Source organism: Solanum dulcamara, chromosome 7 (genome assembly GCF_947179165.1).
Source record: "Solanum dulcamara chromosome 7, daSolDulc1.2, whole genome shotgun sequence".
Lineage (NCBI taxonomy): Eukaryota > Viridiplantae > Streptophyta > Magnoliopsida > Solanales > Solanaceae > Solanum > Solanum dulcamara.
The window spans coordinates 77,510,632-77,526,394 of record NC_077243.1 but is presented as its reverse complement, the minus strand read 5'-3'; the positions used below and the strand labels follow the sequence as shown (position 1 = coordinate 77,526,394).

General features: G+C 31.8%; 1 protein-coding gene across 2 annotated transcripts; it reads right to left on the bottom strand.

Annotated features, from left to right (window-relative positions):
- Positions 1 to 1,927: 1,927 nt before the first annotated feature.
- LOC129894420 (uncharacterized) lies at positions 1,928 to 3,464 on the bottom strand. Of its 2 annotated transcripts, none has more exons than XM_055970113.1 (2): positions 3,153 to 3,464; positions 1,928 to 2,643 (listed from the first exon to the last, which is right to left on the bottom strand). In XM_055970113.1, exon 2 carries the CDS (start codon positions 2,607 to 2,609, stop codon positions 1,965 to 1,967), a length of 645 nt encoding a protein of 214 aa, XP_055826088.1. In that variant the 5' UTR covers positions 2,610 to 2,643; positions 3,153 to 3,464; the 3' UTR covers positions 1,928 to 1,964. The 2 variants fall into 2 exon arrangements, with proteins under 2 accessions (XP_055826088.1, XP_055826087.1); XM_055970112.1 differs by having other exon boundaries at positions 1,928 to 2,640.
- Positions 3,465 to 15,763: the final 12,299 nt, after the last annotated feature.

The following is a 15,763-nucleotide window of genomic DNA, read 5'->3' as shown; positions in this document are numbered from 1 at the left end:
TGCGTATCCACCACCTTCCCTAGATCGTACTTGTGGGATTACACTGAATATGTTGTTATTGTTGCTCTTTTTTTTTGTCGAAATTGTAATTGCCTCTGCTCTGTCTCTTGCCATGTTTTCTCATTCTTTCATTAGGTCATTTGTGGGTTGTTGAGATGAATGGTGGCATAAAAGCTACCAGTCATAGTGTGAACCTGCCCCATGGTGACAAGTAACAATTTTTATTTTTATTTTTTGTTTTTTTTCTTTGGAGGCGGAGCCAGAATTTAACATTGGATTTTAGAACACGATTTTAAGTGTTATAATTGGGTTCTAAATTTAATATTTGTATATGTTTGATGATTTATTTTAATACAAAAATACTTGAGGAAAATCTATTAGTTCAACTAAATCAATATCCAAGCTTCTAGCTCTACTCTATTCTCATATGACATTCGATATCTAAATTTGTGCCTTGATTAATCTTGATTCGGTCCAAGTAAGATTCACTAAAGAAGGAAGTGCCTCAATTTTTTTTACTCTCAAAATTTGAAAATTTTAATTAAGAAATAAGGGATCATATTCATCCTACCATCGTTGACAAATCACAACTATTCAATATTAGTCAAAGTTTCCCAATGCACTTAACTGTCTGTCCAATATATAAATGCGATCTCATCAAGTTTCCCTTTAAATCTCACATGCATCTCCTTGTTAAATACATTTTTCATTTAATTATTATTTTATAAGATAATGTTTGATTGTGTATGCATTTTTTTTTTAAAAAAATACTCTTTGCACAGGTAAAATGTATCATTAAAATTAGTGATCATTTGCCAGGTCGATATGAATGAATCCAAAATATTTGAGTTCAAGTAGAGTTGGTCACTCATATTTTAAAAATTATATTAATTACACATGAAAAATTGTTATAATCTTAAATTTCTGTTCCGTGACATATAAGTTCCAAATAAAGGAACGTCTATTCTTACAAAAATAATGAGATCATTTACTAAATCGTCATGAATGGACCCAGAAAATTCGAGCACAAACAAAGTCGATCACACATGTTTCAGAAAATTTATGGACTAATAATATACACGATAAATCGAGATAATCCTGAATTCATATTTTGTGACCAATAAGCTCCAAAGAGTGATGTCTTTCCTATAAAAATAATAAGTATCATTTACTAGGTCGTCACGAATGGACCCACAAAATTTGAGACCAGATAGTCGGTCACATATTTCGAAAAACTCATGAATTAATACACATGAAAAATTGAGATAATCCTAAATTCCTGTTGTGTAACCTATAAACTCCAAAACCGTGACTTTTGTCCTTGAATAATAATGAGTATCATTTACTTGGTTGTCAAGAATGGACCCACAAAATTTGAACACAAACAGAGTCGATAACACATATTTTAAAATTTTTATGGATTAATACACATGAAAAGTTGAGATAATACACATGAAAAGTCGAGATAATCCTAAATTTCTATTGCGTAACCCATAAACTTCAAAAAAGCAACGACTGTCCTTCAAAAACAATGAATATCATTTACTAGATCGTCATGAATGGAGGCATACAACTTTAGCCCAAATAGAGTCAATCACATATATTTCAAACAATTCATAAATTCATACACATGAAAAATTGAGATAATTTTCAAATTCTATTTTGTGACCATAAACTTCTTAAAAGAAATGCATGTACTTTTGGATGCACAAAGTATTTCATAACCTTTCTAGCTAAAAAAACTTTTTAGCTTTGTAATCTTGAATATATCATATTATTTATGTGACTGTAAAATTTTATATTAAGAAAATATAAACATGTGTTATTTTTTTTAACTGAATAATAAGAATAATACCAAGCAAAATGAAACAGATTATGACTTCTATTGTAGTAAAATGTACAACAGGAAACATAGATTAATTAAATATCCAATCTAACATTATGGTACATTTCTTTTTATTACTTTAAATAAAAATAAAACATTCCATGGACACAAGTGGATTTTCAATAGTTTCATTATTTCCACTTGTCAAAGACCTCTTGTAATTATTATTATTTTCCCTATTACCATTTCCAGCTTCCGCTGGACTCCGGCGCCGGTCACCCAATTCCGATCTTACCCTTCCCGGCGACTTACCGGATTTCCTCACCGATGGGCATCTACTTATGCTCTTCCTCGTTCCTCCGTTAATTTGATCTCCACATATTACTGGTGACCTCGATCTCCGGCATGAACTCTCACCATTATCTTTTCTCGATAACCCGCCCGTATTCTTTCCTGACCCGACCCGGCTTGGAGAATTATTCCGGATCTGACCCGAACCGGATAAGTGATCCGTCCTTCTAGCTGGAGAAGTACTGTTCCGGTACTTTGCCGGAGACCTCTGCCGGACATCTTTGATCATCTCTTTTGAATCCGACCCGACCCGAATATGCCTGCCGAGATCTTTGGTAATCTCTTTCATATCTGACCCGATCCGGATGCTCCTACTGAGTTCTTTGGCCAGATCTTTCGGGTCTGACCCGATCCGTATGCTCCTGCTGAGTTCCTTGACCAGCTCTTTTGGGTCTGAACCGACCCGGATGTTCTTGATGGGCTCTCTGACCATTTCCTTTGGATCCGACCCGACCCGGATGCTCCTGCTGAATTTTTTGTACATATCAGAAGGTTCACGAGATAGTTCGTCTTTAGGGTTGAAAATCCTAGCAATTTTAAAAACATGACTATCATGAATATTATGGCACTGATTTTTCTCGAGAGAGAATTTTTTTTCGAGAATATTATTTTTTTCGTCAATACTATGGTTTATGGGCTTATTAATTATAATTGGAGTTTCTGAAAGAATTTCTTTGACTTCTTCTTTTTGTTCAAGAAATGGAAGGGTTAATGGTGGAGATCTATGAGTAGTTGTGGTTTGTAATTTAGTGTTAGAATTTGGCGGTGTTTTTTTAGTAGAACTAAGAAAGCAACCCATTTTTTTTTTTGGATGACGGATTAACGAGGAAACAAGTTTGACGATGCAAATCTTGCTTGAGCTTATGAAAAATGTTTGTAGAAGAATTTCTAATTCAGGAAAAGAACATCATAATGAATATCAAGATACTATTGATATAAAGTCGTGCTTTGAAAATAATGTTATGCAAACTCTTACATTAGAGTAATGGAGGTTTTTTCGATTGAACTAAAAAAGCAACACTTGAGCCAAAACTGTTAGATTATATACTTGTTCAGATAGAATGACTCGATCTGCTTGATTCACATCCTCGCGATCCAATTCTATGTTTAAGTGATAATACAATAATAATAAGTGAAATCTCACAACGTGAGATTTAAGTGATAGTAGTATTTAAAATCAAAACTATGAAAGAACTGATGTTAATAATGAATTGGTGATGGTTGAATTGAAACTTGAAAGATGAAAAAGAGTTGGGAGGGTGTGAATGGAGGGAAATGGAGGAGAATGATAATAAGTCAATGAAGTGTGTCTATTGTTATATCTATAAAATATAATTATTATGTATAGACAGGTGGGATGATATTGATTTGCATTAATTGTATGGTGGTGACAACAAATAATTATTAAATGAATAAATAATATTAATTTGAAATATATTTAATTTTTAAAAAATTTGATTGGTCAAAATATTTTTTGAATTTCTTTAAAGAAAATAAGTTCTTTAAAAATTATAAAAATAATTTAATTAATAAAATTAAAATAAAAAAATAAGTTTCATAAATAACATTTTATGATGATTGTCTCCCTCTCAATCCCTAAACTCCATCTCCTCCCCGTCCTGCGTCTCCTCTACCCTACCTTACCCTGCGCCTGCACCCACCAACCCTACCACTCAATCGTAGTCGTAGCCACCCCACTCCCACCACCCAAAATCCCCATGCTACTATTCATCCCCCTTCCGCTCCCACTTATCTCATGTCCATCCTTATCATGCCACGTTCTTTTATCTAAATTGATTGTGGTGGATAGTTGAGATTATTCCCTCCTTAATCAGCTCTCTCGGATTTGAGCCCTTATAGATGAAAACAAAAAATCTTATTGAAAGTGATGTGTTAAAAAATAAGTCTTACAATTTGAGAATTTAATTTTCATCAGATACCAAGTGAGAAAGCAAAAAAATAAAAAAAATAGGTCTAATTCTTTTATAGATGAAATCCTAGCTTACATAAATATTATGTGAATTATGATTGGTGGCATTAGATAGCCTTATGATATTGTAAATATAGTGATAGGGGAGAAAAATCCATTCTTTAAATTAAAAACTTTGACTTGGATTAATCTAATGTATATAATTAGATCTGATCTAATCCTATTAAATCTCTAAATTTATTTTACTATTATATTTTTAATAATTAATATTTTGAAAGTTTTTAAAAAGTAAAAGAAAGGTGAAATTTAACATGGCTCAAATCATATTTGTACATGTGATTTTAAAAAATAATATATATCTACTGTTTCTAGTCCAAATTCATTAATTTTTTAATTCTTCGATTTTCTAGAGGCAATATAAAAATCTTAAATGCGTATACGAAACAATTTATCAACTTGTAGAATTTTGATTATCTCTACTATTGATCAGAAATCGATTTTGAGATTTGAAAGTAAAGAAATTTTTGAAAGAAAACACTCTCTTTATATAGATATTAAGAAATGTAAATTCAAAGTAATCGACCAAACAAGCAAATTTTGCATCACAATTTCTAATATTAAGAAACGATATTGAACTTTTAAAAGCTATTTTTAATTGAACGAGGTTCAAATTCTGAATCCGTCTATATTTTTTTCTTGGGGTGTGCTTGTTGAGTCAATTGGTTATGAATGCTGTGTGACAGAGTACAATTACAACTTCACAAATGAATTAATGAGCTTCTGAAATTTCCTCAACACAAACCGATGAAAAGATTGACCCATTACACAAACCAATTATGATTTCAGTTCATGGCTTTGTCTTTTGTATAATAATGACTTTTTTTTCTAATCTTTGTTTGATACTCGTATTGAAATTCGATTATATTTAGATTCATGCATTGTATGATCTGTTTTGAATAACAGTATTTCCAATATGATTATTTTTTTTCATTTCCAGAGGCTCAAGTTTGAAACTGTAATTAAGGATGGAGGGGTTCTAACAATTCCACTACAATTCATATTGATGTATATTTATGGCAATTATACTTTCTCATACTCTGACATTTTATTTTATATGGAGATGTTTAATTTGATATTATGAAGAAAAAAAAAGATGACTTCAATATTTGATTCTTAGAACAAGGGTTGTACAGGGCAAATCGATAAACCGCACCAAATCGACAAATCGAATCAAATCGGAAAAAAAATCCGACTAGTGTTTGGTTTGATTTGGTTTGGTGTTTGGAAAAAATCCCCGCCCATTATAAGATTGATTTGGTTTTAACTAAAAAAAGTCAAATCAAACCCAAACCGACCCGATTATAGATATACTACTTTTAAATTATGCTATACATAAAAATATTTATTAAAATGACATCTGACATCCCATTTTGTCTAAAACTGTAGTTGCTTAATTTTATAAAAGAAACTATATTAGTTTTTGTTTATGTGTGATCAAGTCAATTGGCAGAACATTTGGTTCCATTATGGCTATTTGACATTTTAGTTATATTATAAAGTTAAAATTTCAAACAGTATTCTGCCCCCATCTTATATGTTGATATTTTTTACTAGAACTCTTTTTAAGAAGCACTGCTCTGTGCTTTTCATTAGTTACTATGAGAAACTCGAAAAAACTCAAAAAATCCAAGAAAAATTGATATCGAAAAATCCGACTTTTATTGATTTAATTTTGTTTAACGATTTAATAACCTAACACAAATAATTTGGTTTGATTTGTAAAAAATCCGAACCAACTCAATCCATGTACACCCCTACTTAGAACTTATCATTTTGAATAATTGATGATGTTTCTATGGTTATGAAAACATGGTTATTAATGATAAAATGAAAAAAAAAAAGAAGCTATATGTTTAGGATTTTTTAAGTGCAAAAAAATGTTATTCTTTTTTGAACAAGTTAATCCTTTTAAGTTACTCGCTCTTTAAAGTTTTTATTAGCGTTAAAGTGAGATATAAGATAGTATAGAAGCAGCGTGTTGTATTTTGTTTAGTAATAATCTTTCGTCATTTGAAATTTATCAGTCAATAGATATATAGAAATTTGCAAAAATAGCAAAGACTTGAGACATATAATTAGGCTTTTTAGCTGTAGTTTGCCTAATTACTTTTCATAGCTATAATTTCAGTTGCTATGCCAATTTTCGTTTGTATATCTTGCTGCATTATAAAATTGAGCTTTCAAAGAGATTGTATATACAAATACAAATTTGCTTTAGTAATTTGTATATGAGCTCCTAAATTCGCTTTATATACAAATATAAATCTTTAGATATTTGTATATGAGCCCCCACAAATTTATATATGAGTCCCGAAACATACAAATACAAAAGAAAATACAAATTTGCTTTAGAGATCTATATATGAATCCCTAAATTCGCTTTCAGATTTGTATATGAGTCTCCATATTTGTATAATAACAAATTTGATTAAACTGTAGCCGCGATTCGTAATTATGTGAAATTATAACTATATTAAATAATAAACTGTTATGAATTAACTAACTTGACAATTTTATAAAGGAAGAAGAACAAGAGAATATGTATATAGAAAGTATTAATAGAGAGAGTAGTAATATAGAGAGAGTAATAGTAATTCTTTCTTTTATGTGTTTGTGTGTTTTTACATTGAAGTTTAAGGCTATATTTATAGCCATATTTACAAGTGGAGGAAAATATTAATGGGCATTTTACCCACTTAAAAAGTAAATGGACTATCCACCATTTTAAGTGGACAACCATTTTACTTGGTTGATATTACTTGGTTGATAATACTCCCCCTTGGATGTCCACGAGAAATGTGCCTCGTTAAAACCTTATTAGGAAAAACCCAGTGGGAAAAAGCCTAATGAAGGAAAAAGAGTACACATATCTGATAATACGCCTTGAGTGCTGCCTCATTAAAAACCTTATCAGGAAAACCCAGTGGGACAAAACCTTGACTAAGGGAAAAAGAGTACAGCGCGTATTTTGCTCCCCCTGATGAAAATATCACTTAATATCTCGAAGACGACGCATTCCAATTTTGTATCTCATTTTCTCAAAGGTTGATGTTGGCAATGCTTTGGTGAACATATCCGCCAAATTGTCACTTGAACGAATTTGTTGGACATCTATTTCACCCTTCTTTTGAAGATCATGAGTGAAAAAGAATTTTGGTGAAATATGTTTTGTTCTGTCTCCTTTGATGTATCCTCCCTTCAGTTGAGCTATACATGCAGCATTGTCTTCATACAATATTGTTGGAGCGTCTTTTGTCAAAGAAAGACCACATGTTTCTTGAATGTGTTCAGTTATTGATCTTAACCAAACACATTCTCGACTTGCTTCATGAATGGCTATTATCTCTGCATGATTTGAGGAAGTGGCAACCATAGTTTGCTTTGTTGAACGCCATGATATAGCTGTACCACCACATGTAAATAAATAGCCTGTTTGCGATCGACCTTTATGGGGATCAGATAAATATCCCGCATCTCGAAGGTATCTGAATATATGCTTAATTCCATTCCAGTGTCTGCGTGTTGGTGAAGAACTAAATCTTGCTAACAAGTTTACTGAGAAAGCTATATCTGGTCTAGAATTGTTGGCAAGATACATTAATGCACCAATTGCACTAAGGTATGGTATTTCAGCACCAATAAGTTCTTCATCATTTTCATAAGGCCGAAACGGATCTGTATTAATATCAAGAGATCTCACAACCATTGGAGTACTCAATGGGTGTGCTTTATCCATATAAAATCTCTTTAAAATATTTTCAGTATATGTTGACTGATGGACAAATATCCCATTTGTAAAATGTTCAATTTGTAGACCAAGACAAAATTTTGTCTTTCCAAGGTCTTTCATTTCAAACTCCTTTTTCAGGCATTTTACTGCATTTGAAAGTTCTTTCGGAGTTCCAATAATATTCAAATCATCAACATATACTGCTATTATGACAAATTCAGATTTAGACCTTCTCATAAAGACACAAGGGCAAATTGGATCATTTTTATATCCTTCTTTTAGCAAATATTCGCTAAGACGATTGTACCACATTCGCCCTGATTGTTTCAACCCGTACAAGGATTTCTGAAGCTTTATTGAACAATTTTTTCGAGAATCCTTGTATGCTTCAGGCACTTTGAACCCTTCGGGAATTTTCATAAAAATGTCGTGGTCCAATGAGCCATATAAATAGGCAGTGACCACGTCCATTAAGTGCATTTCAAGCTTTTCATGAACTGCCAAATTCATTAGATACCTGAAAGTAATTGCATCCATCACAGGGGAATATGTTTCCATATAGTCAATGCCAGGTCTTTGCGAAAAACCTTGGGCTACAAGTCGTGCTTTATATCTTACGACTTCACCCTTTTCATTTCGTTTACGCACAAAAACCCATTTGTGCCCTACTGGCTTGACACCTTCAGGTGTTCGAACTATTGATCCGAAAACTTCACGTTTTTCAAGTGAAGTTAACTCTGCTTGAATTGCATCCTTCCATCTTGGCCAATCATTTCTCTGTCTGCATTCATCGACAGATTTTGGTTCAAGATCCTTATCTTGTTGCATTATTTCAATGGCAACATTATAAGCAAAAATATTATCGACCACAATATTATTTCGGTTCCACCGTTTTCCTGTCGAGACATAACTTATTGAGATTTCTTCATTCTCATTATTTTCAGGTACTTGGACCTCCTCGGTGGTATCACCATTTGTTGTGTCTCGGGGCTCTTCTTGAGCACTCGCCTCCAAATTATGATCATCTTGATCATTCATTCCTTTCCTTTTTCGAGGATTTTTATCTTTGGAACCAAATGGTCTTCCACGTTTTAAGCGTGGTCTAGATTCATTTGCCTGAATAAGTTGTCCTACCGGGACATCAACTCGAACTTGAGCATTAGCAGCTGGGATATGCGATTTAGTAACCCGTGGAAGGTTAGTAAATGCATCCGGCAGTTGATTTGCAATATTCTGCAAATAAATCATCTTTTGAACTTCTTGCTCACATTGATTTGTTCGAGGATCTAAATGAGATAGTGACAATGAATTCCAATCTATCTCATTTTTCATCTGCTTATGTTCTCCCCCTAATGTTGGGTATACTGATTCATCAAAATGACAATCAGCAAATCTTGCCGTAAATAAATCTCCAGTCATAGGTTCCAGATATTTTATAATAGAAGGAGATTCATACCCAACATATATTCCCAACCTTCTTTGGGGACCCATCTTTGTGCGATGCGGTGGAGCAATTGGGACATATACCGCACACCCAAATATTCTAAGATGGGATATATTTGGCTCCCTTCCAAACGCCAACTGTAATGGGGAAAATTCATGATAATTTGTTGGCCTTACGCGCACAAGTGCTGCTGCATGCAAAATAGCATGCCCCCATACTGAAATAGGAAGTTTTGTCCTCATTAGCAATGGTCTAGCTATCCATTGGAGGCGTTTAATCAATGATTCTGCTAGACCATTTTGTGTATGTACATGAGCGACCGGATGCTCAACTTTTATTCCAATCGACATACAATAATCATTAAATGATTGAGATGTGAATTCACCAGCATTATCAAGACGAATTGTCTTTATTGCATAATCTGGAAATTGTGCTCTTAACCTTATAATTTGAGCTAACAATCTCGCAAAAGCCATGTTGCGAGTTGATAATAAGCACACATGTGACCATCTTGTAGATGCATCTATTAAGACCATATAATATTTGAATGGTCCACATGAAGGGTGAATTGGCCCACATATATCACCCTGTATACGTTCCAGAAACGCAGGGGATTCAATCCCAACCTTAGTTGCTGATGGTTTGATAATCAGTTTTCTTTGGGAACAAGCAACACAAGAGAATTCCTTAGATTGAAGAATTTTCTGATTCTTCAAAGTGTGTCCATGTGAATTCTCAATAATTCTGCGCATCATATTATAACCGGGATGGCCCAACCGGTCATGCCAAATGATAAAATCATTAGAATCAGTAAACCTTTTGTTTACAATGGCATGTGATTCAACAGTACCAATATTTGTATGGTACAACCCAGAAGAAAGTGCAGGTAATTTTTCGTGCACAATTTTCTTCTCCATATTTATTGTAGTAATATAAAGGTATTCAACCTTTTCTTCATTTGCAGTCTCAATATGATAGCCATTTTGGCGAATAACCTTGAAACTTAACAAGTTTCTTTGAGACTTACTACAATATAATGCATTATCAATTACCAATATCGTTCCTCCAGGTAGTAATAAGACTGCTTTTCCAGAGCCTTCAATTAATTTTGTACTACCAGATATTGTATTGACATAGGTCTTTTTCATAATCAAATGACAAAAATATTTCTTTTCTTTTAATATCGTATGAGTTGTGGCACTATCCAAAATGCACATATCTCCATTATTCATCTTGAATCCAATTGAAGACTGATAAATTTATTTATCTTCATAAAATAAAAATGCATTGTAAGAAATAAAATAAGTAACAATTTTGCTAGAAAAACATAAGTTCTTTTTTTTTTTTTTTAAAAGTTAAATTATGGTAATTTATAATTAAAAAAATTATATGATTCAATTATGATGAATGTTACAATAATTTAGTTTATGGAATTGTATACTTATTAACCTTAAATAAATATTATACACAAGTATTAAAAACAAATATAAAATATTATAAAACATTAATATAATATTATTCATCATGTATAGATAATTTGTTTATTGACAAAAATAATACAATCATTATATATTATTAATGTCTAAAACATTAACAAGAATAAATAGTTATTATAATGACATTAAATAAGGCGAATATTATTTTTAGTAACAATATGATATTAAGATTAAATAATAGCACACTAATAGTAATTAATTACAACATTGTAAAATAGCACAATGTAATAAATAATATACAATTATCATAAAAATGTAACCTTGATTTTTTTTTTTTTTTTCAAATACATAAACGTAAAAACACAATAATTCAAAGTACATGATAACATATTGAAAAACATGAAATTAAACATCAATTAAGATCCTTAAAAAAATCTTCAACCTCCAAATGAGTAATATCATTGAGGTCATTAAAATCATCATCCCTTAAGGCCATATTTGCTTCAATATTATCATTATTCAAAGGCCTTGCCTCAACATTATTTTCGAACGCCAAGTGTGACTCTATCCGAGCATTAGAAGAAGAGGCACCACCTCTATTTGCCTTTCTTTTAAAAGAATTTTGATAAAGTCTTACAAAATGCTCAGGCGTCCGACATTCATTTTTCCAGTGGCCTTTCATGCCACAACGATGACAGTTACTTTTTGAAGGGCCATTTTGAGAACTGATATTGTTCTCCCTTTTATGTTGACCACCACCACGACGATTATTATATCGTCCTCTGCCATTGCCACGCCCACGCACATTATTATGACCTTGATATTTATTATGTCTTCTTTCAGACTGGCCATGTGCTTTTACCATATTTGCCTCCGGTAACGGAGCAGTTCCAGTGGGACGGGCTTCATGATTTTTCATTAAAAGGGCATTATGTTGTTCAGCCACCAGAAGGCATGATATCAATTCAGAGTATTTTTTAAAACCCTTTTCACGGTATTGCTGCTGTAATATTATATTAGAGCCATGAAAAGTAGTTAGTGTCTTTTCTAACATGTCCTCATCATTTATATTTTCCCCACATAATTTTAATTGGGAAGTTATTCTAAATACAGCAGAATTATACTCAATTACGGTTTTAAAATCTTGAAACCGTAAGTGCATCCACTCATAACGAGCCCTTGGCAATACCGTTGCCCTGAGGTGATCATACCTCCCTTTTAAGTCTTTCCACAATTCAAGTGGATCTTTCACTGTCAAGTATTCCATTTTTATGCTTTCATCTAGATGATGACGAAGGAAAATCATAGCCTTTGCTTTATCCTGACTTGATGCTGTATTTTCTTCAATTATAGCATCACCAAGACCCTTAGCGGTAAGGTGAATTTCAGCATCAAGTACCCATGACAAATAATTTTTACCAGAAATATCAAGTGCCACAAATTCCAATTTTGACAAGTTTGACATGATGAAAATTAATTTGAAAGTAACAAAGATAACTTAAAAATTAAATTTCTTTAGTAGATATACCTGATATAGAAGTTAATTTTCTGAAAAATTAGAGCTTCGTGCTGATAACGTGTTATGAATTAACTAACTTGACAATTTTATAAAGGAAGAAGAACAAGAGAATATGTATATAGAAAGTATTAATAGAGAGAGTAGTAATATAGAGAGAGTAATAGTAATTCTTTCTTTTATGTGTTTGTGTGTTTTTACATTGAAGTTTAAGGCTATATTTATAGCCATATTTACAAGTGGAGGAAAATATTAATGGGCATTTTACCCACTTAAAAAGTAAATGGACTATCCACCATTTTAAGTGGACAACCATTTTACTTGGTTGATATTACTTGGTTGATAATATAAACTATTAAAATTTGTCAATTTACGTAATTTTTCCATAAATATATCATAAACTCAAGGTGAAATCAGAAATCAATGTCTAACATTTTTAGCCCTTAAGTATTCATAAGGTTTCTTGAAATAGAATTGATTTCACGAGTTCTCACAACTAGATTTAGAAGCAACAAATCTATTTAAAAGTAATTGAAAAATATTACTATCTTCGTCTCATATTAGATGGACACTTTCAATTTTATACGGTGATTAAGAAATCATTAATACATCGAAAGAATTTACCATTTTGCCCTTTGTTTATATCAATGCAATATACATAGAGTATAGAAGTAACTAATATTGGAAATTGTTTACATTCAAAAAGCCATATTAATTGTAGGGGTAAAATAAAAAAAATCAATTAATTCCATCTTGATTTAGTAAATGATCAAATAATATGGGAAAATATTTTTAGCAAGATGCCTATTTAATATGGAATGGAGGTAGTAATTTTTAAAAAAAATATCAGTTAAGATTAGGTTAAAGTTTAGGAAATGATTCATGGTGAGGATTTCATTTATTAAAGGAGACAGCATGGTCCACCAAGTTTCAGTATCTAACATTCAGCCCTGTCCCTTTTGCATTTAATATATGTCACCTACCAGCTTTTGTTTGGTATATGGGATTATTATTTATTTTCTCCCAATTTGATGGCATTTGACAGAATAATTTAATTCCTTTCTTTTCAAAAGTGTCTTTTTTAGAGTTATGTTAAATAATCTTTAAATTTAATTTGGATTAAATCAACACAATATCATTATTAAAGTCAGTCAATTTTTCTCTATTTTTTAAAGTAAATGTCAAAGAAGCACGATCGATTATTTTACGCAAAAAAGGAAAAGTGTAAAACTGACAGAGCTCAGTAGTTAAAAGTATTGCAAAATTATTTTTACAAAATCGAACGATATCAGACGGTTTTATTTAAAATAAAACAAAATTGTTTAAAAAATCAGCCGAGTTTACAAAAAATAAATAAATGAAAAACTTGACTAAATTTGATCGATTATTTTCGATAAAAATGAACTTGAAGAGTATAAATTAAAAACGAAAAAGTGAGAGATGCTACCTTGGTGACTCAAAAAAAGTGAGAAATGCTAATGTGTTGTGAACCTGTACCTACAGCACCAACAAACAAACAACCAGAAAAAATCTCCAATGTTATTGAAATCCTTGAACCCTAATGGTGGTGCCATCCATAATGTGATGCAAGTGTTGATCTTATAAGATGCAGAAATTTGGGTATTACCGAATACCGTACCGAACCGAATTTTTATTTACCGATTATCGAATTACCGAACCGAAGTTTGAAAGTTCGGTATTTGGTATATACTTTGAATTACCGATTACCGAATTATCGAATCTAAATTTTGAAAATACCGAACCGAATACCGAACGCCCACCCCTGTCTTTATCTTGTCAAATTATATATATGTAGCAGCGTCGTTATCACCCTGTATAGAAGGAGGCTTTAGGGTGAATCATCAGCCCATTCCAATCTCTTGAATTATTTGGGCCAATGAAAGTGGATGGCCCAATAAAAAATAGGGAAAATTACATGGTATGACAACCTTACTATTATATTACGCGTTTAAGGTATAGTTTAAAAATAATTATGGCTCGTACCAAACATAACTATCTATTTAAGCGGTATGACAAATATAAATGTATATCAGTCACCATTATACAATTTTTTTGACAAATATACATATACAATTCGTCTCTCGCTCACCTCTCTCCTCCCTTTCTCGATCTCGCTCGCCTCTATCCTCCCTCTCTCGATATAGCTTGTCTATCTTCTCCTCTCTCTTAATCTCTCTTGCCAGATATACAAATACATATGTATACCAATTATATATATGTAATTTTTTGATAAAATATACATATACAATTCGACAGATATATATATATACAATTTGCCTCTCGCTCACCTCTCTCCTTCCTTTCTCAATCTCACTCGCCTCTCTCCTATCGCCTCTCTCCTCTCGCCTCTCTCCTCCTCTCTCTCAATCTCGCTTGCCAGATATACAAATACATATGTATATCAGTGTTTGTATATTTTAATATACAAATAATTCGTGGGTATAACATTTATATAATTTGCTACAACTTTTATATAATTCGCTACAAAATTTGTATAATGACAAATTTTATGTTTTCCATTATAAGTAATTAGGAAAACTATACCCATATGGAGTAATTATGCTTAAAAGGTTTGCCATATCTGAAAATTTTCCTACAAAATATTGAGGAAGAGGATTACAATAATGACCCAATGAGAAATATTATATGAAAAAAATTACCTAAATACACAATTTATTTTACCATATTCTCTAAAATTTTCTACCATTAGAAAAAATTACAAAAAATCCTACTCTCTCCTATTATCTGATACATCACTGTACATGATGTATCGGTCGGATACATCACGTATGATGTATCAAGACGTCGGATAGATCACTTTACGTGATGTATTAAAAAATGTCCAAAAAAAGGAATTTCAGGTAATTTTTAAAATAGTAGGGATAGAGTGTAATTAGGATGAATCGCTATGGAATTTAGGTAAAGTTTACTTATTATATTGAGGAAGAGGATTTCAAAACTGGCCCATTTGTGTCCTAATGATGTGTGTTAAGAATAACACAAATGTGATCATCAATTGTCTAGATAATAGGACACTACTTGTTGGGCAATTTGATCATCACTTAAATATGGTTCTTGAAAATGTTAGAGAAATTTGGACAACAAAACCTATTAACAAAGGTAGGTTTATCAGTAAGATGTTTCTTCACGGAAATCCCATCATTATTAGGCTTTAACTAACTTGAATTCGGCGAAAATAAAATTTACTTTTTGAAGTGAAACGCTATCTACTAAAGACGACTTAAAGGTGGAAATTGGGGATTCAAACTACATTTAAACTTGAAATTAGGTTTTAGCAATTCCAACTTAAAATTTGAAGTGATGGAATTTTAAACCTCATATTCACAATTTTTAACTTCTTTTCCACAAATCTAAATTTGATTTTTAGGGCTTATGTTTAATTTTTTTTTTATAAACTTCGTCTATGACAAAATCCTCCATATTTTCATT